Source organism: Mytilus edulis, chromosome 7 (assembly GCF_963676685.1).
Source record: "Mytilus edulis chromosome 7, xbMytEdul2.2, whole genome shotgun sequence".
NCBI classification, from domain to species: domain Eukaryota; kingdom Metazoa; phylum Mollusca; class Bivalvia; order Mytilida; family Mytilidae; genus Mytilus; species Mytilus edulis.
Genome location: NC_092350.1, coordinates 17442607 through 17467561, shown reverse-complemented (window position 1 = coordinate 17467561; position 24955 = coordinate 17442607). Strand labels below are relative to the sequence as shown.

Below are 24955 nucleotides of genomic sequence, written 5' to 3'. Positions count from 1 at the left end.
CTTTGAAATTTGTTTGTAAAGAACCTATTTTGAATTATCGATTTTTGGTTGTCAGTGACAAATATTTCATGAATGATAGCAATAAATACAACAGGGAGTATTTGTGTTTGTTCTTTATTTGATGAAGACATTATCTTTCAATTAGTTTAATTAAAGTCTGAAGCTGGCTTTATATATATATGGTAGTCCTTTGTTAATTTATTATCATTGTCATTTTGATTAGTTTCTTTTGTTTCCTATTCTGACATAGGACTTGTATTTCTTTTAAAGTGTGTTTAACTGTGTGAATGTTAGTTCATTCTACATTTGTAAGGTAGAGGGGAGGGTTGTGATCTCACGAAACATGTTTAACCCTGTCGCATTTGTAGACCTGCATCTATCCCAATTCAGGAGCCTCTGGCCTTTTTGATGCCGGTTTAAATAGGTTTGAATATTTTTTTTAATAGATGCACAATCTTATAATTTCAATACTGTTATCCCATGTGATGTTTAAAATGTTAAAATAAAAAAAAACAGATTTCTTCTTTTTATTTTTATTTTGTATTTAAAAATGATTTGATATATTTCGTGCTATTTATTCCTAACTAAGAATGATTATAATCAGTGCCGTGTTTATATGTTTCCCTATTTTCGTCCCTTTTCTATTTTTGATATTTCAATCAAAAATTTAAAATATCAAACTTTCAAAAAGTGAAATAATCAAAATTGCACGTTCATTTCAGTATTTTAAAAGTTTGATCAAATTTCTAAACTATCAAATTTAAAAACTTTATTTAGAATTATAATATTTTAATTATTTGGTTAAAATTTCAAAATTTCAAAACTTTTACACAATTTGGAATTTTGATATTTTCAAACTTTGATCAAAATTCCAAAAATCTAAAATTTCAAAACTTTTTAAAACTTTGAATTGATAAGTGTTACACGGACCGTGTTGCATTGTCGTTTGTTTTTTGTTGCACTTCAGTGTTTTGTTGTTTCGTTGTTTTCTCTTATAAATGATGTTTTTCCCTCGGTTTTAGTTTGTAACCCGGATTTTTTTCTCTCAATCGATTTATGACTTTATCAACAGCGGTAAACTACTGTTGCCTTTATATAACATGATAAGATCAGATAACTTTATTAACCAATTTTGGTGCCCAAAATTTGAGGTTTACAATTGCAATCAAATGAACACAGTAAATAATAAAAATGATAAGATTGATTCAAGTATATTTAAACTAAGTAACACAATTATGAACATGTAATGGACGAAACATTAAAATTGAGAAAGGAAATGTGTAAAAGCGACAACAACCCGACCATAGAGTAGACAACAGCCGAAGGCCACCAATGGGTCTTCAATGTAGCGATAAACTCCCGCACCCGGAGGCGTCATTCAGCTGGCCCCTTTAAAAATATGTATACTAGTACAGTGATAATGGACGTCATACTAAACTCCGAATTATACACAAGAAACTAAAATAAAAAATTATACAAGACTTACAAAGGCCAGAGGCTCCTGACTTGGGACAGGCGCAAAATTGCGGCGGGTTTAAACATGTTTATGAGATCTCAACCCTCCCCCTATACATCTAGCCAATGTAGAAAAGTAAACGCATACCAATACGCACATTAAATTCAGTTCAAGAGAAGTCCGAGTCCGATATCAGAAGATGTAACATAAGAAAATAAATAAAATGAAATTAATACATAAATAACTACAGACTATAGCTACTAGCAGTTAACTGACATTACAGCTCCAGACCTCAATTAATCTGATTGAAAGATTATGTCTTCATCATATGAATATCAGGCACAATCCCTCCCGTTAGGGGTTTAGTATCATACTATCATAAAATATACGAGAAGAACATAACCCGTGTCATGCCAACAACTTTTTTTTTAAATAAATGTGTTTAGTTCCGATGCAAAGACCCTATAAGTGAATCAATATTAAAGCCAAAATATGCAATCTTTAATGACCTGACAACAGTATCGTAACTTTATCCCTTCTTAATAAGTCTGTTTGAAGGTTTTGTAAGCGTTTGAGATGAATACTGACATTTTTGTGCTTTGTAAAGAATATTACCATAAAAGATTGGATGTGAAATACCTGAACGTTTAAGATGTCAGCATGTTTAGTTATATTTACGAATTATTTCCTTATACCGATGATAAAATTTAGTAAATGTTTTGACTAGTTTGTGATATCGAAAACCCTGGTGTAATAATTTTTCAGTAATACATAAATTTCTCTCGCTAAAATCTAATACGTTGTTACATACACGAGCGAATCGTACAAGTTGAGATATATAAACACCATAAGATGGTGACAAGGGAACGTCACCATCTAAAAATGAATAACTAAGGATAGGAAATGAAAAATCATCTCTTTTATCATAAATTTTTGTATTCAGCATCCCGTTAATGATATAGATATCAAGATCGAGGAAAGGGCAGTGATCATTGTTAGTATTAGCTTTATTTAAAGTAGGTTCAACAGGATAGATTTCTTTAGTATACATACTGAAGTCGTCATTATTGAAGGTCAATATATCATCCAAATATCTAAAAGTATTGTTTAATTTTTGTTCAAATGTTGTTTCGATGGGTCTTTGCTAATTTTAGTCATAAATTGTAACTCATAACAATACAAAAAAAAGTCCGCAATAAGTGGTGCACAGTTAGTCCTCATTAGAATTCCAATTAACTTATTTTGGAAGCCACTGTGACTTGGAGAAATTACATTTATTTATCAATTTATAGCCCAAGGCCTTTTGGAGACAACTCCTAATAGTTACATTAGATGTATGTTTCATTATAATACGTGATTCTGATTGGCTACTCTGCAATCTCGCGTTATTCCTTAAGCAATTTCATTACACAATAAAATTTATCATTCACGATGACACGGTCGATGACACGTGGAACCACAATATAGTGCACAGGAAAATTAAACAAAAACTTGATAAAAATCGTGTTTTCATGATCCTAGCTAAAAAATGTAATTATAAATATTGGATGCTTCTTTTTGTTTCTTCATAGGGTTGTAAAGGCGTTGACCGTGCGCACTTTTTTAGAATGAAGCGCTTCCGCGCTTCATACAAAATGTACTTCGGTCAACGCTTTTACACCCCAATGAAGAAACAAAAAGAAGCATTCAAGTCATAAATGAAAATATACAGCGTTTACAAATAGCAACAGCTAACACCAGTTATCTAGATGTGGATAAAGGTAATATTTATTGATTTGATAAAGACATCGAAATAAAATTATATAGATGTCTAAAATGTTACTTTATTACGCAAACGAATTTTATAAAATTAATTGTGAAAAACTTTCTATAAATGCATGCAAATATTGCTAGACAAACTAGATTTGCCAAACGTGTTTAATTGGCACTCATACCACATTCTCTTATATCTAAGGCACAGGATTGGGAGGATTCTATTTTGCTGTGCATGATGTATTGATAGATATGATCAGAATTTGGAGGTTAACTCTGATGACTGGTGTTGGATAAAGGTCACCCTCACTCACGCCAAAGAGATCTAGCAACAATTCCTTGAGGGTATGCAAGTGGCCTATTGCTAAATGTTACCCTTTTCAAACATACGCCTTTTCTATATAAAGTCGTTCTAAAAGAAGAGAGACGATAGATACCAAAGTGATATTCAAACTCATAAGTCAATGAAAAACTAACAACGCCATGACAAAACAAAAAAAGCAGAAATAAAAATAAATAGTAAACGTATACAACACACAGCATCGTAGTCCACTAATTTGAAAGAACCTTCTTATTTAATTTATTGTATAGTCCGTTTTTTGTCTTCATATGGACATATTATATGCCACTGGACGTTACGAAATAAAGTTACTGGAGAATGCCGTTGGTGGAGAAAATGGTACATATTGTGCATACAGATGCACTTTCCTAAACATTCGTCATTAAGGTCACCAAAAGAACTATTTAATGTTTTGCAATGTGATCTTCCAAATTCTAGAATGTTAGGTTTCTTTGTGACCTCAAATGTTTTAGTGAGTTTATGTAGCCATTTCACAAACGCCTCTATAGGAGAGATATATCTAAGAAATTAATAGAATTTATGTAATATACATGAATTCGCTTATTCTAGTGGAAAGTTTTAATCTCGTCCGTTGTAGTGCATTCTTTTATAAATTCATATATTGTCGTTAAGATGTATAGTTGTGACGTCAATTTGACGTTAACGTTCTTTTTAACTTTGAGCTGCAAGAGGGCAGACGTGTATAATTATAGAGAGAAGTATTTCGAAAATACCCGCCCTCCCTCCACTATGTATCGTTAAACCCTGTTTTTTGTTTTGGGTACTGCTCTTTTGTTCTGTACATTTTCAGTTATCTATTTACTAGTTGTCTTCCCCAATGATGATTTACCATTTGGATAAATAATAATAACATCTCCATGCCTAATATCATGTACTGTAGTACGACGCTAGATTAAAACTGACGTGGAAAGGTAACCTCCGACCACCGAAAGCTTCATTTTAATGAAGCCCAGGTGGTCGTGTGGTCTAGCGGGACGGCTACAGAGCAGGCGATTTGGTGTCACGATATCTCAGTAGCATGGGTTCGAATCCCGGCGAGGGAAGAACAAAAGTTTGCGAAAGCAAATTTACAGATCTAACATTGTTGGGTTGATGTTTAGACGCGTTGTATATACATAATATACACAGCCATGTATCACTATCACTGCTGGTGATCCGATGGATAAATCTGTTGTAGAGTTGTCATTGTATGCTTCTAAAAATAGATTAGCATCCTGTAATTATACTGAAGAGATGAGTAGATGGTCATTTCTGTACACAAAAAGGAATACTTCGTGTATTGTATCAGAGATCCTTGTTTAATTCCTACGACAAGATAACACCTCCCGAAACGAAAGCTTATTTTTATAAGCTAGAGTTAGAGGAGGGGATAAGATCTCTGCGCAATATATGCTAGGCGGTGTTGTAGAAGTTAGAAATAAAAAGTACAGGTTCCAGCCCCGGCGCCGGGGAGGAAGTTACGAATCAAATCTGGGCACTTTATATATAACATAATCGGTTTGTGGCCTCCAATATGTTGGCGAGTCAAAGCAGCCTTTCCACAAACGCTTCAATGGCCATAGGAGTGATATCTCTAAGAAGCTACTTCTCCCAGTTTCTCAGCACTTCAGACAGTCGGGTCACAAACCTGGTGACTTTAACCGCATGAAAATTCTTGTGATTGAACAGAACATTCACTGGAGTGATGCCCAGCGACAGGTTCGGGAAAGCTTTTGGATAAAGGAACTTAATGTACATCATCCAAACGGCATCAATAAGAAATACTAACAGTTTTGTTTTTCACTCATTTTTATTGTTAATATACACAGTTACGTATATTGAATTATAGTGTTTTGTTTATATTATAATATTCAGGATTTTGGATTAAAATCAATCGACCAAAACTTACCTGTATTATTACTGATCTATTTTTACACCTTATACATTATGTATCAGTATAGTTAAAACTTGTGACACTTGAAGAAGGCCATTTGTTGAGCCGAAAATATTGTTCACACGATTTAATAACAACATTTTCGTATTATAACATCTTATATCAGTGCCGTTGTGCAAATCTTTAGACTGATATATATATATATATACATATATACAACTCGTCTAAACATCAACCCAACAATGTTAGATCTGTAAATTTGCTTTCGCAAATTTTTGGTTCTTCCCTCGCCGGGATTCGAACCCACGCTACTGTGATATCGTGACACCAAATCGCCTGCACTGCAGCCGTCCCGCTAGACCACACGACCACCTGGGCTCTCAAAAAAGAGCTTTTGGTGGGCATGTGTTACCTTTCCACGTCAGTTTTAATCTAGCGGCGTACTACAGTACATGATATATAAGGCATGAAGATGTTATTGTTACAGATCAGCTAAATTATCTATAGTAAAGGATCCTACAAATTAATGTAAGATACAGTCACAGAAAATAATTATATTCATAAGTACGTCTGAGTCAGTGACAACCCTACAACAGATGTATCCATCGGATCGCCATCAATGATGGTGATACATGGCTGTGTACATAATGTATATACAACTCGTCTAAACATCAACCCAACAATGTTAGATCTGTAAATTTGCTTTCGCAAATTTTTGGTTCTTCCCTCGCCGGGATTCGAACCCACGCTACTGTGATATCGTGACACCAAATCGCCTGCACTGCAGCCGTCCCGCTAGACCACACGACCACCTGGGCTCTCAAAAAAGAGCTTTCGGTGGGCATGTGTTACCTTTCCACGTCAGTTTTAATCTAGCGGCGTACTACAGTACATGATATATAAGGCATGAAGATGTTATTGTTACAGATCAGCTAAATTATCTATAGTAAAGGATCCTACAAATTAATGTAAGATACAGTCACAGAAAATAATTATATTCATAAGTACGTCTGAGTCAGTGACAACCCTACAACAGATGTATCCATCGGATCGCCATCAATGATGGTGATACATGGCTGTGTACATAATGTATATACAACTCGTCTAAACATCAACCCAACAATGTTAGATCTGTAAATTTGCTTTCGCAAATTTTTGGTTCTTCCCTCGCCGGGATTCGAACCCACGCTACTGTGATATCGTGACACCAAATCGCCTGCACTGCAGCCGTCCCGCTAGACCACACGACCACCTGGAACCATTGTTCATCGTACAAAACGAACAAAAACTGTCCTCTTACAAGACATCTTCGTTCAACGAAACATCCTTTTGATAATGTCACTTTCCAAATTATAGAAGTCAACACCGAATGGGACACCACGGCGAGAAGGAGAAGAGAAAACTTTTGGATCCACCAACTCCACACTTTAGAACCTGATGGTCTTAACGAAAAAGACGAAAAAAGATACAGGAAAGATAAAGAATAATTTAAAACAAAGCATCGTCCTTTTTATCCCGTAATATTGGCCAATGGACGTTGCTAACTTCAACTACCAATTATGTATTTTTAAGGTAGCTAAATCCAAGTGCAACATGTACATTGAGCTGCAAAATTTTCTTATTTTCAAAGCAGCTAAATGCAAGAGGTCATAGACATTGAGCTGCAAAATTTTCTTATTTAAAAGGCAGTTCAGTGCAACATAGACGTTGAGCTGCAAAAGTTTCTTATCATCTACATCCGATTTCACCTGGATAGATGCACGCTTGATAAAGCTAGTTGGTCTAGCGAAATATTGCGTTTATTTTCATCATTTTGTAAATATTTTAAACATTCTTATATTTACATACTAAATAGTGTGTTAAAATTACATTGTTAGGCAATCTATAATTTTATTTGTGTAATTGAATTAATCTCTGTACTGATTAATCCACACTCCCATAGATTTGTATGTCATGTGCTGCTATTTATAGGCACTTATATATAATATATATATATATATATAGCTAACTGCAGGTTGTCAGAGGTAACATACAAATGATCTATACAAAAAATTAGTTATCTTTGAATCTTAGTTATCTTTGAATCTGTCTAGTTGAACAACATATATCGTTGAATCTATATGTGTGTAAATATTTAAATTTTAGTTTAATTATAAAAAAGCTGTGGTCAATACTGGCAATTAATCTTAGTTTTACAAGCCATCTCGAATAATCTCCAACATTTTAATCAGACAGTCGGAATACAAAGCTGACGACTTAAACCGCATGAAAGATCTAGTAATCAAGTTGAACGAAATGGTACCAACCAAGAGGCTCGAGAAAGTTTTTGGGTAATAGAACTTATATATTTGCAATTCAAATGGTTATGTATGAAAGTTATTGTTCGCAATGAAAAATCATAGCAATCTCTTTTATAATAAATCCTAGTATTCAATCGATAATTATTGAAAATTCCGATTTCATTTTGTTAAAGTTCAGGTAAAAAATAAGATCAGCATGGTCATAGAAATGTATTCTTCATCTGTCAATTAAAGGATTTTATTTTCATAGCGGAACGTATAATAGTAGTCAAAAGACAAAACTTCTTTTTCTCCTTCAAAATTGAAAATTTTGCGATTTAATATTATAATCATTAATACTAAAACAGGGAGATAAGGTATGATTGCCAATGAGACAAATATCCACAAAAGTTAAATTTAAGTGGATGGAACAAATTATAGGCAATCTTACGGCCTTCAATAATGAGAAAACCCCATACGGTATAGTCGGCTAAAAAAGGCCTTTGAATATAAGAAACAATTCTAGTGACAAAAACAATGGCTTAATTCATAATAAAACAATTTATGTAAATCAAATATGACAGACATGAACCAACAACGACCACTTAACTACATGCTGCTGACTTGGAACAGGCGTACAAGCAACCTGTCTTATAAATTGTTTTTGTTTGTTGTACTTTTATCTAATGGGTAACTGTATTGAACAATACAGGGTAGCCATAGGGTTATTAGGTCATGTAAATTTCATTTTTCCGGATCAGATAATTTTTGTTTCAACGGAGAAACTTTCTCGGAAATTCTACTTACCAATTGTCGTTGTTCATTTCTCGTCGTCTCCTTGTCGCTTCTCCAAAGCCTTGATCTAAATATAAATGTTTTATTCCTTCTATTTGTGTTACATTTCATCCTTATAATTGGAAACATTGAACAAAATCCTGGTCCAAATGAACATGAAAACGATTTTTCTCGTAAAACTGATAACTCCATATCAATATTAGCATTCGTAGTTTACGAAATAAGATTGAGTTCATTCAAAATTTCGCAGAAGAGTTTGATATTGTAACAGTCACTGAAACGCACTTAGATCCAAACATAAATAACGAAGAATTAATGATAGATTCATTTTCACAAAATATATTCCGTAAAGATCGTAATAACGCCGGAGGAGGCTTACTCATTTATACAAAAGATGATATTATATCAGTCACAAGAAAAGGTGTACTCGAAAGCCACATTGACGAAACTATCTGGGTGGAGATCAGAGGTAAAGGTCAAACTTTTTTATTATGTTGTACTTATCGACCGGAATGGTCAGGTGTTGAATATTGGACATGGGTAAATCATGCTATTGAACTTGGTTATCAGTATACAGAAAACATTGTGATTTCTGGAGACTTGAATGTACCTGCTAACATCAGTGATCACGATGCCTCTGTTATTTTTTTACAATGTTCATAGTCCGAAACAAAGTCGTTTAAACGGGAAATATGGTTAATATGAAAAAACAGATGTTGATAAGTTTTCAAATATGTTGAATGCAATTGAATGGAATGAACTCTTGTCCAATGTTGAGGAAGTAGACGAAATGGTCACTATATTCACTGGAAAAATCCTCAGCATTGCAAGAGAGAGCATTCCAACCAAAATAGTAACTATACGTGGCAATGACAAACACTGGTTTAACAGTAATATCAGAAAAGCAATTCGAATAAGGGGTAGATTACGAAAAAAATCAATTAAATCTAAAAAAGAAACGGATATTAATAAATATAAGAAACAGAGGAATAAAGTGAATAATATGAAAAAAGAAGCGAAAGAAATTTTAAGAAAAACTTGGAAAATATAATACTAGATAACGCTTCAGATTCTAAGACTTATTGGAAAATTATGAAGATGCTGATTAAGCCAAATATATATCTTTATTCTCAATTACATAGGTATAGAGAAGACATGCAATTTAATTATGTACAATATTTACAACAAGACAGAACAAACAAAGTAGTTGCTAAGACAATATATGAAGTCCATTTTAGCCAGGAGCACATACACCTGTGTTAATAATCTTTATGAATTTACATAATTTAATCAATACAGATTTGTTTTTTGCAGACATAATCTGTTTGTATTTGACAATATTTGCATTTTTTAAATAATAATGTGACAGACAATGCTTCCTGTTTTCTTCAAAGTATTTACATTTTAATATATAATGCAATTCATCACCAATATCATTTTTGTTACATAGAAGACAAATTCTATTGTTTCTAACTATATTGTTCCATCTACCCTGTTCAATAGAGGATCTAATAACATACCCCCATTAAAAAATATTCTTAATGATGATCGTTTCGAGGAGTTCGCCGATAGAGACGACGGGAAATGCGACATTCTAAATAATTATTTTTGTTTCATTTCATCGCTAGCAGATGTTGATGCTCAATTACCCGATTTCGACAAAAAAAACTAACAATATATTGAATGATATAGTGATTAGTACTAGTGAAATTGTTGACATCATAAAAACTATAAATCCTAAAAAAAAAAAGCGTCAGGCCAGGATGTCATTAGTCATAAGATGCTTAAAATTTGTCCCGAAAAATTGCAATTCCATTATGTATTCTATTTAATAAATCCTTGCAGCAGTGCAAATATCCATCCAGCTGGAAAATTGCAAATGTTATAGCCTTATTTAAAAAGGGGGATAGTTCATTATCTTCCAATTATAGACCTATATCACTCATAAGTTGCATAGGCAAAGTCATGGAACGTGTTGTATATAAATATGTTTACAACCACCTACAAAGATTTAAATTAATTTATGAGTATCAATCGGGTTTTCTTCCTAAATGTAGCATATTAATCTATTGTAATAAAAATTCATAATATCTAATAAAATTTGTAGATTTAGCTAACAAGGTCCTTATATTTGTATAAAGTAACATTTGTTTATAGTGGAAAGTTGTTTTAACGTTAAATAAGCTACAATTAAAAATGTAATCATTTTAAACGTTTCAAATTTATAAAATTATATTCGTACATCAATGTTTTTGATACACCAATAACAAAAACTGAAATATATTGAATAGATACATTTTGTAACTATTCAAATTTATATCAGAAACCTAAACTTAATTATAAAATAATGAACCTGTTAAAGGGAGACAATACTCGCATAACTTTTTTCGAATTGGCACATAATACAACGGAATGTCACTCTTGCATACAAATGGCACATCAATATAATTAATTAACTCTGCAATCGCGCTCCACCTTCAATGATGATTCTAAATTATAAATATAACCAAAAGTTGTTAATCTATAGATAGTAAAGACTAATGAAATCTGACCCACTGTTAAAATATTTCTTTGCATTTTTTTAAAACTTCCTCAGTAAAATGCTTGAGCCACTTGACCTTATAGCTCATAATTAACGTTTTTACACAATTTTTAAATAAAGTAGCTAAAGATTATTCGCTTCTCAAAGTGTAAGACGCAATAAAAATCGTATGCTTGCACCATCTTACCCAAAAACAGATTAAATTAAGTTCTGAACATTTCGACATTTCTTCGTTAAGGTTCATCATAACAGATAGTCCGAGATTACTCTGACGTCCAACGGCTGTTTTGCCAGACAAGCTGGGGCCGTGGCACGTCAGAGCTCGTCCCATATCAAAAAGTGGATATTTGCCCACCAAAAATAGATGCGCTGCTTCGTCGCTTCTGGTGCCGACTGACGGCCTTGGAATTATATAAATCGGGCATCAATCTGTTCATTTTTCATTTATCTTTTCATTTATGTAAGTTTCCCCTTACCAAATGGACGTCAAGTTACGAGAGAGTTCGTGGCCTCGATACTCAAATATGCAAATTTTGTAGGAGATCGATGTTTAACATTTAGTAGCCAACCACGATTTTTCACCTCCTTTACAGGAGATCGGTATTAAGCATTTAGTTCCGACCACGAGAACAATCGGAAGCTCTCAGACATTTAGATAACTTGCATCGTAAATGAACGAGGTGTTACATTATGGTCATTTGCATAAATCATCACTGTTTTCTCGTGGTCACGTGATAATCTTTGAAAATGAAAGGCAAAATGCAGAAATGGATGGGTCTCTGTGAAAACTGTTAAAATATGGAAAAATAAAGGTTGGCAGGTGGGTGAAACTTACATAAATGAAAAGATAAATGAAAAATGAACAGATTGATGCCCGATTTATATAATTCCAAGGCCGTCAGTCGGCACCAGAATCGACGAAGCAGCGCATCTATTTTGGGTGGGCAAATATCCACTTTTTGATATGGGACGAGCTCTGACGTCCCACGGCCCCAGCTTGTCTGGCAAAACAGCCGTTGGACGTCAGAGTAATCTCGGACTACATAACAGATGGACAAATATGGCCGTATTTTCACCTTAAAAACTACTCTGTGTACAGACTTACCTGTGCTGTTTGGAAAGTTTAATGCCTAGCATCCACTAGATATATAAAAGTTAAATGCATTTTATGTTAAAGAAAGATAAAATCTGTTTTGGTTTTTGCTGGGCATTTTTTTTCCTTTCTGCAGAAGGTGTATAGCATATTAATCCTGAATACACCGTTTGGTGGTGCGCCTGTCAGATGCGGAACGTACAGATAAGGTAATAGGTAACAGGTGAATATACTATTGGTATCGGTATCGGACTCGACCCGGAACTTCTTAATTATTGGCAATATTGATTACGTGGAAAACAAAAGGGCCTGGAGTGGTGTAATTTTTAATCTACAACTTTGTACTATATTAGTTATATATTAAGTTGAATTCTGTGATTCGTCGTTTTTACGTGATGACGGCTGACAAATTGGACCTCGTAATTTTAGTATTATAGATGCTAAGGAAGTTGAAATATAAACTGAGCAGGAAAAATTTAGAAAAACTCTATTTAGTTTTTATAAGACCTTTATTTGAGTATGCAAGTGAGGTTTGGGATAATATTGGGGTAGGTTATGTCAATAAACTGGAGCAATTACAGCTCCAAGCTGCTAGGATAGTTACGGGGTTACCTATATTCACAAGCTCAAGGGTTATTTATTAAGAACTTGGATGGGAAACATTAGCTGAAAGAAGAGAGAAAAGAAAAATTCAAATGTTTTATAATATTCAAAATAATAATGTTCCAGAATATTTGTCAAATTTAATTCCCCAAAAAATACAAAGTATGACGGTCTATCCTCTCCGCAATGGAAATGACATCATTATTCCATTCTGCAGACTAGCATTAACTAATGATTCTTTTATTCCATCAACCATACGTCTTAGGAATAATCTTGATGATTCAACTCGTGATGTGGAATCAATTAATAAATTTAAAACTGAACTAAAAAAACCGTTATCCTCAGAGTAATATACTTGTACCGAAGCAATATGAATTTGGAAATGAAAAATTAAATATAATTCTCACCCAACTTCGATGTTTTGCATCATCCTTAAACTATGATCTATATAGGGTCAATATTATTTCTGACCCTTCTTGCCGCTGTGGTGTTAATCGTGAAGATTCCTATTATTTCTTTTTTAAATGTATATTATATTCAGACATACGAAATAAAATATTTGAAAGTCTGCGCTGGCTTCCAAAAGATTGTAAAATTAACATATAACTACTAACCTCGGGTAGTTGTCTTCTTTCTCTAGAGCAAAACCAAACCATTTTCAAAAATGTCTGAGTTTATTAAAAGTTCGGAAAGATTTTAAATTGTCTAGATAGCAAACCATGATCGCACACGCATCATTTATCTAAGTAAAATTCTCCCCCCCCCCCTTTTTTTTTCTTTTTTTTCTTTTTTTTAATTTTGTATTTAATTTTTTTGTGTTTCTGTTTTCTAATTATTCATTTATTTATTTATATTTTTTTTTCTCTGTATTATTATTATTTTCTTTTTCTTCAATTTTTCGTCTTTTGATCCATATTTATATATATATATATATAGAAAAAAGGGATTATTAGGGTGGTAATGAAAACAGAAAAAGAGGAATATTTTTCAAATATATTTATTCGCCCTAAGAAAGACAATACAATTCGAATGATTTTGAACTTGAAAAACTTCAATGAAAGTGTGTCAAAAATTCATTTCAAAATGGAAACATTGGTACGAGCTTTAACAAACATACAACAAAATGATCATTTTGCATCGATTGATTTAAAAGACAGTTATTTTAGTGTACCAGTTCATGAACAGGACTGCAAATATTTAAAATTTATGTGGAATGATATCGCTTATCAATTTTGTGTATTACCACAAGGATTATCAACCAGTCCAAGAATTTTTACAAAATTACTTAAACCAGTATACTCTTTTTTGAGAAAAATGGATCATATAAATGTTCCTTATATAGACGATAGCTTACTTATAGCACGCTCTTATGAAGACTGTCAGAACAATGTAAAACATACTGTGGAATTAGTTGATAGTTTAGGCTTTACAGTACACCCAAAGAAATCTGTCTTTACACCAACTAAAGAAATAACTTTTTTAGGATTTATAATTAATTCTGAAAATATGACAGTTAGATTGACACAAGAAAGGATTTTAAATTTACAAGATTTATGTGTTAATGCATTGCATTCGAAGGAAATAACAATTCGAAGTTTTGCTACAATTATAGGAAAAATGGTTGCCAGTGAACCAGGTGTACTATATGCTCAATTGTATTACAAAGATTTAGAAATATATAAAGAGAAAGTGTTAAAAAAGTTTTATGGGAATTATGATAGAAGTATTTGTTTACCAATTCATGTGAAAACAATATTTAATTGGTGGATAAAAAATCTTCCTTCTAGTTACAAACCAATAATTCAAAATGATCCTGATATTATAATGTTCAGTGATTCAAGTAAAACTGGCTGGGGTGGAATTAATAAAACCACTGGGAAGAAAACAGAAGGTTTTTGGTCAGCAGAAGAAAGAGAAATGCATATTAATGTTTTAGAATTAAAGGCAGCTTTCTTAACTTTACAATCATTGGCTGGGAATATTTCACAAAAACATATTCGAATGAACTTAGATAATACAGTAGCTATTTCTTATATTGAAAATTTTGGAGGAAAAATTACAAATTTACATATTCTAGCAAAAGAAATATGGTTCTGGTGTTTAGAACGAAAATTATGGATTAGTGTGGCACATATAGCTGGAAAGCTAAATATAGAAGCCGATAAACTATCTAGAAAATTAAATGACGACATGGAATGGACATTAAAAACAGAATTATTTGAAAAATTACAGAGTACTGTAGGGACAATGCATATAGATTTATTCGCTAGTAGGCTTAATAATAGGACAACTCAGTATGTTTCATATAAGCCAGACCCACATGCAATAGCAATTGATGCTTTTACTATAAAGTGGACTAATAATAATTTTTATTATATCTTTCCTCCTTTCAGTGTCATAGGACAGGTGCTTCAGAAAATCATCAAGGACAAGTTAGACAAAGTAGTATTGATAGCACCACTTTGGCCAACACAAATATGGTTTCCGCAATTATTACATCAGATCAGTCAACAATCATACATCCTGCCGAAAAAACAGTCTCTTTCTACCACAGGATCTGAAACGAATTCATCCAATTTCAAACCTCCGCCTGGGAGTTTTTATCTTGTCCGGGAAAGCTTGGAAAATAAAGGACTTTCAACACTCACTGCCGACATCATTTTACAATCTTGGAGGCAATCCACAGGAAAACAATATGGGACTTATTTCAAAAGATGGATGTGTTTTTCAAATAAAAGACAAACTGATCCACTTGATCCATCTATAAACACTGTGCTGTCCTTCTTATCATCACTTTATGATAGTGGATTAAGTTACAGTGCAATCAACACTGCTAAATCAGCAATATCTTCAATTTGTTCTGTGACAAGTGGGATAGACATTGGGAAACATAAACTAGTAACTCGATATATGAGGGGAATTTTCAATGCTAGACCGTCTCTTCCCAAATATACAGAAACATGGGATGTAAATATAGTTTTAGATTATTTGAAAACATTACCTGCAAATGAGGAATTAACATTATTACAACTATCACAAAAGCTAGCATTATTGCTTATGCTGCTTAGTGCGCAACGCTGTCAAACTGTTCATTTGATAAAACTGAATAATATTACTATTTCTAATGACAACATGAAAGTGTACATAGTAGACTTAGTTAAACAATCCAAACCAGGGAAGCACATTGGACCATTGGAATTTAATAGACATGATGATAATAAACTATGTGTTATTGTAGCAATGGAAGAATATTTGAAAAGAACTTCAAAACTCAGGGGACAGGAAAAATCCCTTTTCATTTCATGTGTTAAACCTTTTAAAACTGTAACAAAAAGTACAATATCACGTTGGATAAAACATTTATTAGGAAAAGCAGGAATTGATATAAAAGTGTATGGGACACATAGCTGTCGATCAGCTTCATCGTCTAGCGCTGCAGCACATGGGATTCCATTAAACAATATACTGAAAACAGCCGGTTGGAGCTCAGCACAAACTTTTTACAAATTTTATTTTAAACCTATTCAAACACAAACATTAAGTGATAGCTTATTGGAAAACAAATAATAACATTTATTATGTTTTTGTTATAAATGTATATTCATGTACATATATATAGTTGGAATAATAGAATAGTACATAATTAGAATTTTTATTAGTATCCAGAATAGCCTACACATACATCCTGGTGTGAATGATCTAAAATGTAGAACTCTAAAGTCTCGTGGAAGCCTCTAAGTCATCTATTGTTCAATAAAATTTCCAAATTAATCGAAACTTGTTGAAGATTGATTATAATTTTATTGAGCAATAGATGACTTAGGGCAGTATGTACTGTAGGTTTTTATGGCTTTATGAGATGTGGAGAATTTAATGTCTTGAAAGCCAACCAATTTGACCCATCTGTTAATTTATGTATTGGAGATATTATTTTGCATAAAGATATGATAATTTTGAAATTGATAACATTTATCATCTATTGCTCAATAAAATTATAATCAATCTTCAACAAGTTTCGATTAATTTGGAAATTTTATTGAACAATAGATGACTTAGAGGCTTCCACGAGACTTTAGAGTTCTACATTTTAGATCATTCACACCAGGATGTATGTGTAGGCAATTCTGGATACTAATAAAAATTCTAATTATGTACTATTCTATTATTCCAACTATATATATGTACATGAATATACATTTATAACAAAAACATAATAAATGTTATTATTTGTTTTCCAATAAGCTATCACTTAATGTTTGTGTTTGAATAGGTTCAAAACAAAATTTTAGACCATCTCCAATAGTTTTTAATGAACAAGAAAACAATTTGATTACAATGGAAGTTAATAAATTCTTGAAAAAAGGGATTACACCCATCCCTCAAATCTTGTATAGATTAAGCTACAAAAATATTTTTCTGTCATGCATCCGATTTCACCTTGAGAGATGCACACGCCTGATGAAGCTAATTTGTTTAGCGAAATATTGCGTATTTCTATTTAACATCTAATAGAACTTTTTAATGTATCAATTAGTGTGTTTTAGTTATATTCTTAGACATTTATATAATTTTAATTCAGTAACTGTATCAGTTTATTTTCACAAACTGATCCACGCTTAATTAGATTGAATGTTGATTGTTGCTATTTTTAGACATTATATATTATTCTCGCAGGCAACACGCATTACACATATTTTTGTGTGTAATCCTTTCATATCTATTTCCTGTTAAGATCATGGAACAAAGAACTTATTTTAACAAACTACGAAGTTTAACAAAACAGAAAATACAAGTTGAACATCATGTTTCAAACATTAAATCATATATTTATAACAACAAAATACCAAACGGGTTAAATATTAAATTGACACCACAAACACCGGGTGTAAAGTCCTTCAGATTTCTGAAACGTTGGGACGAAACTTTATTCAATTGTTCTTTTCGGCTTCTCCAACTTTTACTCTCCTTTTCTATCTATTCATATAAACAAATCAACTCTGGAATAAATGAAATGATTTCTACACCACCAATGTCCATTACTAACGGAGACATGGATTTAATCAAGAAAAGATTATCCGATATTGAAAGAATAGAAAGTCAAAATTACAAAACCAAGCAACAAAATAAATTTGCCAGAGATGGTCTTAAACAATTTTCAAATTTTGATACAAATAATATTTTAAAAGAGAGTAAGTTAAAACAACCAAGAAAAAGACGTTTTAAAAAACGGACACGACCTGCGGAGAATAATTTAGTTGTTAATCTATCGTCAACAGAATTAACCAACTCCGAAGAAAAATTATTAAGTAGAGGTCTTAACTTCTGTCCTATACCAGCAAACATTAACAGCCTACAACTGGAGACAGATGTGGATCAATTTGCTAGACGCCTTCGCCTAAAAGAACATTTTAATAGGCAACACAAAAAACCTTACAAGAAGCCGGAATGAATGATTCGGAATATGAGAGTGATAAAGAGGACAAGTGCATCCCAAGATTTAAAAAGAAAAGCGAATGGAATCCACCAAGGAGTAAGAACGACAATTTAGAAACCTTTATATCATCAATTAAAACTGAAGTAAAATCATCAGTCAGTGGCAAACGTTTAAGGAATCTCTCTGAACAAGAAAGCCAGGCCATAAATAATTTAAAAAGCCGTGATGATATTGTTATTAAACAAGCAGACAAAGGAAGTGCAGTTGTAGTGATCAACAAAACCGACTACATTGAAGAAGGGAATCGTCAGCTTTCAAATACAAAATTTTACAAACGTTTAGAAAGTGATCCTACAAAAGAAATAAGTAAACAAATTAATGAGGTCCTTTCAGACATGAACAGCAAAAAACATATTGATGACGACACGTACGACTATCTACGACCTGATGAAACCTGCACAGCCGGTCGATTTTACTTGCTCCCAAAACTCCATAAAGAAGGGATTCCGGGAAGACCGATAGTATCTGCAAATGGCCATCCAACCGAAAAAATATCTGAATTCGTGGATTACCATCTCAGACCACATGTTAGAACAATGCCATCTTACATTCAAGATACTACAGATTATTTGAAGAAAATGGATTCATTAAACCCCTTACCAAACAACACAATTTTGGTATCGATGGATGTGTCTTCTTTGTACACAAATATTCCCAAAAATGAAGGAATAGTCGCTTGTGAACAGGTATGGAACAATCGTAAGGATAAACATCCCCCAACAGACTGTCTGGTTCAGTTGCTGAGACTAGTGCTTGAAAACAACAATTTTGTATTCAACGACCAGCACTACTTGCAGGTTGACGGTACCAGTATGGGAACCAAAATGGCACCTTCTTTTGCCAACATTTTCATGGGGAGTCTCGAAGAACGCATCCTTTCGAATGTACCATACAAACCCTTGTCTTGGCTCCGTTATATTGATGACATCGACATCAAATGGAACGAAACTGCAGAACGCCTGCAAGAATTTCTCGATTTCTGTAACAACTTTCATCAATCGATCAAGTTCACATCTGAAGTTTCAAATGAGAAAATTGCGTTTCTCGACACCACCATAACTTTAGAAAACGGAGTCATGACAACAGACCTTCACACCAAAAAAACTGATAAACACCAATTTCTCTCTCCGAAGAGTTGTCACCCGAAACACTGCTCCCGGAGCATTCCGTACAGCCAAGCCATCAGGTTAAAACGGATTTGTTCATCGGAATCAAAGTTAAACCATCGTTTAGGGCAACTCAGACAGCAACTCAAATCAAGAGGTTATAAGAACAAAAGTATTTCAGAAGCTTTCGGAAAAGCAAACGAAAAAGAACGAACAAACCTACTTGAATACAAAGAAAAGACGGCCCAGACAAATAAAATCCCGTTTGTTGTTAGCTTTCATCCTCATCTGACAAATATTTCATCAATTGTCCACAAACACTGGCGTCTTATTGAAAATGATCCTTCCTTAAGCGAGATTTTTCCATCACCTCCCGTTATGGCTTACCGCAGACCAAAAAACCTCAAAGATATTCTAGTATCATCCAAAGTATCTAAACGGGAGATATCAACAATCGGAGGTTATAAACAATGCGGAAGGGGCAATTGTAAGTGCTGCAAAGTCGCCAATATAGAAACCCAGTTCATCAGCACAGTCACAAAGAAAAATTACAACATATTTATAACATCAAATTGCAAAACGCAAAATTGCATTTATGTTCTAACGTGTGGAACTTGCAAATTACAATATGTTGGTGAAACAGAAACCCCATTTAACATCCGACTAAATAACCATCGGTCATTTTATACAAAAAAAAAGGAACTGCCCAATTACAAGACACCTTTTAAGAGCAGGACATGATTTTGAAAACATCACATTTCAAATCATTGAGAAAAATCAAAATTGGGATACACAAGGAAGACAAAAAAGAGAGAGATTTTGGATGCACCAGTTACGAACTCTTGAACCTGATGGACTCAATGAGAGAGACGAAAAAAGATTTCAAAGCAAATCAAAACCATAGTTATCTTGAAATCATACAAATTAATTTATAAAAATTCATACAATTAATCGAACATCTATAAATGTGTTAAACTTTTATTCCAACTTCATGTAGTTGTAGCTACAAACATATTTTATGACCGAATTAATATGTTACACCCATCCCTCAAATCTTGTATAGATTAAGCTACAAAAATATTTTTCTGTCATGCATCCGATTTCACCTTGAGAGATGCACACGCCTGATGAAGCTAATTTGTTTAGCGAAATATTGCGTATTTCTATTTAACATCTAATAGAACTTTTTAATGTATCAATTAGTGTGTTTTAGTTATATTCTTAGACATTTATATAATTTTAATTCAGTAACTGTATCAGTTTATTTTCACAAACTGATTCACGCTTAATTAGATTGAATGTTGATTGTTGCTATTTTTAGACATTATATATATATATATATATATATAGGTATAATTTGCAGTTGTCACTACACACAGGCAGACATATAGATAAAGATAAAGATAAATTTATTTTATTATAGTGTCACATATTGATTGTCATAATAAAGTACACAATATACATATCATCACATAAAACATTCAATCAATACCCAGCCATAAAATTGACTTATGAGACACTTTTAAAACTCTATATTTACACTAAATTCTTATAAAAATTCTTATAAAAATCTGTATTAACACTAATTTACAAATACGTTATAAAAATAAACTTGCGATTAAAAAGTAATGAATAAAAATAAAGTAAAATAATGTTACTACTAGATCTATCACAGTTAATAAAATTGCAATCCATTAAATAAAAATACTTCAGTATAAAGTTATAAATTAAAATTAAAGAAAAAATCAGGTTAACCTTAATCTTGTTTTAACACTAGTTAAAAGTGAAAAGTTTTCGACGTAAAAAGAATTTATGCAGACTCTTACAAAAATAATGCTGTATTTCTTCGCAGTTCATGATATTAACAAATTGATCATTTAAACTCATACTGTTAAAATTTTCAATATATTTAACGCATTCGAGTAAAAAGTCATATCTCAAATCTGAATATAATGGACATGTCATTAGAAAATGTTTTTCTGTTTCTATTTCATCTAGTTCACAGTATCTACAAAGTCTATGTTCAAGCGGAGTAGGCGGCCTGGATTAACGCCCGGTCTCCAGGGCTAGCGGCAACGAGCCAGCGCGAAACATTGCCATGCATCGTCTCTGATATTTTGGAATGTTTATTCTGGTATATGTTTCAACATTAACATTGTCTTTATAAAGTCGATAGGTACGAAGTTTGTTTCCATTTACTTGGTTGCCTTTATCATTTAAAAGTTCATTTCGCCATTCTACATTGTCCAAGTTGATGAGTTTTTTATGGACCACTTGCATTGCATTGTTCACAGAAACGCCAATGTCCTGTACAACAATATTACTATCCACCTTGTCCACAATTTTATTCACCTCAAAAGTCCAACCTTTTCTTCTTCTGGATGACCATCTCCAAATCTTACTTAGGAGACGATTCTCATCAAGTCTATAACGTTTACATAGTAAGCGTACACACGATTTTTTTAGTTTAGTCTTGGTCGAGGTCCAGCCCATATCTTCGCGCGTCGCTATATTCGAAGTGTGTTTTCCTACACCCAAGAAGAGTTTACATGCTTTATTTTTCACGGTCGAGATTTGGCTAAAGTTTTTAAAGCCCCAAATTCCACTTCCGTAGAGGAGTATAGGCTCTACCATAGTTGAATAAAGTTTGCTAAATACACTGTGGGTCACACCACCGGCTGATATCACTTTTCCATATACCGCTCCAAGAGCTCGACTAGCTGACTTTGCGAGCTTATTTGCATTCTTTTGAAACGTTATATGCTCATCAAGCCACACACCTAGATATTTGTACGAGTCTGTGAACTGTATCGATTGACCACCACAAGAAAATGTACTTCGTGAGATTGTCATTGTAGAAGGTCTGAAATGGACAACTTTTGTCTTATCACCATTTATAGTTAACTTCCAATTTTCACACCATTCGGTAACCGTATCCATCATTCGCTGTAAACTAATTTCATCAGGAGCCAGCAACATTATGTCGTCTGCATATAATAAAACACTGAGCATAGAGTTGTCCATCTGTAAACCACATTTTAGATCGTTGATTTTGCTGGCTAAATCGTTTATGAAAATAGAAAACAACGTGGGAGACAATATACAGCCCTGTTTCACACCGCTAGAAACGTCAAACCACGGGGTATTGTCACTGTTAACCCGTACAGTACATTGTACATCTGTATAAAGAGATATACATATATTTATTTACAGTGATTGTATGCTTCTAAAAATAGATTAGCATCCTGCAATTATACTGAAGAGATGAGTAGACTGATGATCATTTCTGTACACAAAAAATAAATACTTCGTGTATTGTATCAGAGATCCTTGTTTAATTCCTACAAGAAGGTAACACCTCCCGAAACGAAAGCTTATTTTCATAAGCTAGAGTTAGAGGAGGGGATAAGGTATCTGCGCAATGCTAGGCGGTGTTGTCGTAGAAGTTTGAAAATAAAGTACAGGTTCCAGCCCCGGCGCCGGGGAGGAAGTTACGAATCAAATCTACTCTAACATCGTTAGGTTGATTTTCTAGGCACTTTATATATATATATATATATAACAAGTCTAAAAGGGTACAACATCACCAAAAACACAATAAAACGAACAATATGTTAGATATTTAGGATAACAGATATCCTTCCTCGGTAATTGCACGATGAAAAATGAATCATGTCAATTCAAATTAAGACTCTATCAAAATCTTGAAATTTATACAATTTGAGCGAACTCTGGAACAATTTTAAAATTTTCAAACACGGCGCAAAGACTACAAAGATATGCCAAAATAAAAATAGTTATTTACGATTTGAACTGGCACAACTCTAAATTCCCAAAGGTGGTGACAGTTGAGATGTTAAACAACTGCGTTGAAATACAGTCCCAATAAACAGTCCTGACAGATGTAAGCTGGTATAATATTTAGAATATGACAACGGTGGAGCAATTGCAACAGAGACTGCGTTTTTAAACATCCCAAAAATATAGTAATTAAATGATAAGAAAAATGAGTAATACATTTTTACCAAGGTTAAGTAATAGAACGTGGCTGCGTATTTACACATCCCTGCCAACTGTAATTAAAACTGGAAGAATTCAAAAATTCCTGAAAAGTGTAAGAGTCCAGTACGGAAGCCGGAGTTACTGGACACAAGTGATGGCAGGAAATTAGTGATGGTAGGGAAAATGAGTGACTCTTCTATGTTTTTTCGTTAATGCCCTCTGTCCTGAGCTTTCTTATCCAAAAACTTTCCCGAGCAAGTCTGTCGGCCTTTGACCAGGCCTCGTTGTGATCTATGATGGTGATGGTAAGTTTTTTAAGATCAGCTTGGGCGTGCCCATGTGATCTTAAATGACGACTTACGGGGAGGTCGGGCTTGCAGGTGTAGTCACTACGATGACCATTCATGCGTTTGTTGACTGGCTGTTCTGTCTCGCCAACATACTGCATGCCACATTGACACTGAAGAATGTATACAACATTCTGGGTTTTGCAAGTTACATTACAAAATATTGTGTACACAGACCCAGTGGAGTGGCAAGTAAATGTTCGAGTATTCAGTATTTGTTGGCAAGTCAGACATCGTTTGTTACCACATGACTTGCACCAATGCTGTAGTTGAACAGCTTTTATTAGAGGAGACGGCAGCTTTCACAAATAAGTCTTTTAGACTTGCTGGTCTCCGAAAAGCTAAGACAGGAGGATCGGGAAAGATTGATGTATTTGGTTTTGATGTTATATTTGTTATTCTCGTGGGATTTTGTCTGTTGCTTGGTCCGTTTCTGTGTGTGTTACATTGTAGTGTTGTGTCGTTGTTCTCCTCTTATATTTAATGCGTTTCCCTCAGTTTTAGTTTGTTACCCCGATTTTTTTTTCCATGGATTTATGAGTTTGAACATCGGTATACTACTGTTGCCTTTATTTGTAGTCTTTGCGCCGTGTTTGAAAATTTTAAAATTGTTCCAGCGTTCGCTCAAATTGTATAAATTTCAAGATTTTGATAGAGTCTTAATTTGAATTGACATGATTCATTTTTCATCGTGCAATTACCGAGGAAGGATATCTGTGATCCGAAATATCTAACATATTGTTCGTTTTATTGTGTTTTTGGTGATGTTGTACCCTTTTAGACTTGTTATATATTATATTTTGTAGTGTACTGAATCGTTTTTATGATCCATCGCCCCGTAAGATTTATCGTTGACTATTTATTCAGTCATTTAATATATATATAAAATATGTTTAAACTAAAACTTGGAACAGGCACATACCGAATCATGGAACGGTGGTGTTGCAGTAAAACATGAGAACTAAACGTAAAAATCAGTTGAAAATGGTTTAACTCATTAGATCTATACAAAGCAGAAAAAAACATAACAAAACACAGACCGAACGTGGCAGAGTATTTAGACATCCATCATAGTACAAAAATTAAGGTTGTTTTGTCTGATTCGTTATCAACGGTCCTTACTTCTTCGCAAAACAAAGTTGTCCTGGCATACATTTAAAGTTGTCATTACCTCATTGAAATGATGGTGCATTCAGTATATTCAGTACGGTTATTTTTTTATATGTACTATACTACTGATTTCTAATAAACC

The 24955-nt window shown here is 33.3% G+C and overlaps 2 protein-coding genes across 2 annotated transcripts; both read left to right on the top strand.

Moving 5' to 3' along the window:
• The first annotated feature begins 13837 nt into the window (after positions 1–13837).
• Positions 13838–16321, top strand: LOC139482992 (uncharacterized). Its single transcript, XM_071267022.1, has one exon. The coding sequence runs from the start codon at positions 13838–13840 to the stop codon at positions 16319–16321; it is 2484 nt and encodes an 827-aa protein (XP_071123123.1).
• A 1878-nt stretch (positions 16322–18199) lies between these two features.
• On the top strand, positions 18200–20830 carry LOC139482990 (uncharacterized). Its single transcript, XM_071267021.1, has 2 exons — positions 18200–19058; positions 20778–20830. The coding sequence occupies exons 1-2, from the start codon at positions 18200–18202 to the stop codon at positions 20828–20830; spliced, it is 912 nt and encodes a 303-aa protein (XP_071123122.1).
• Positions 20831–24955: the final 4125 nt, after the last annotated feature.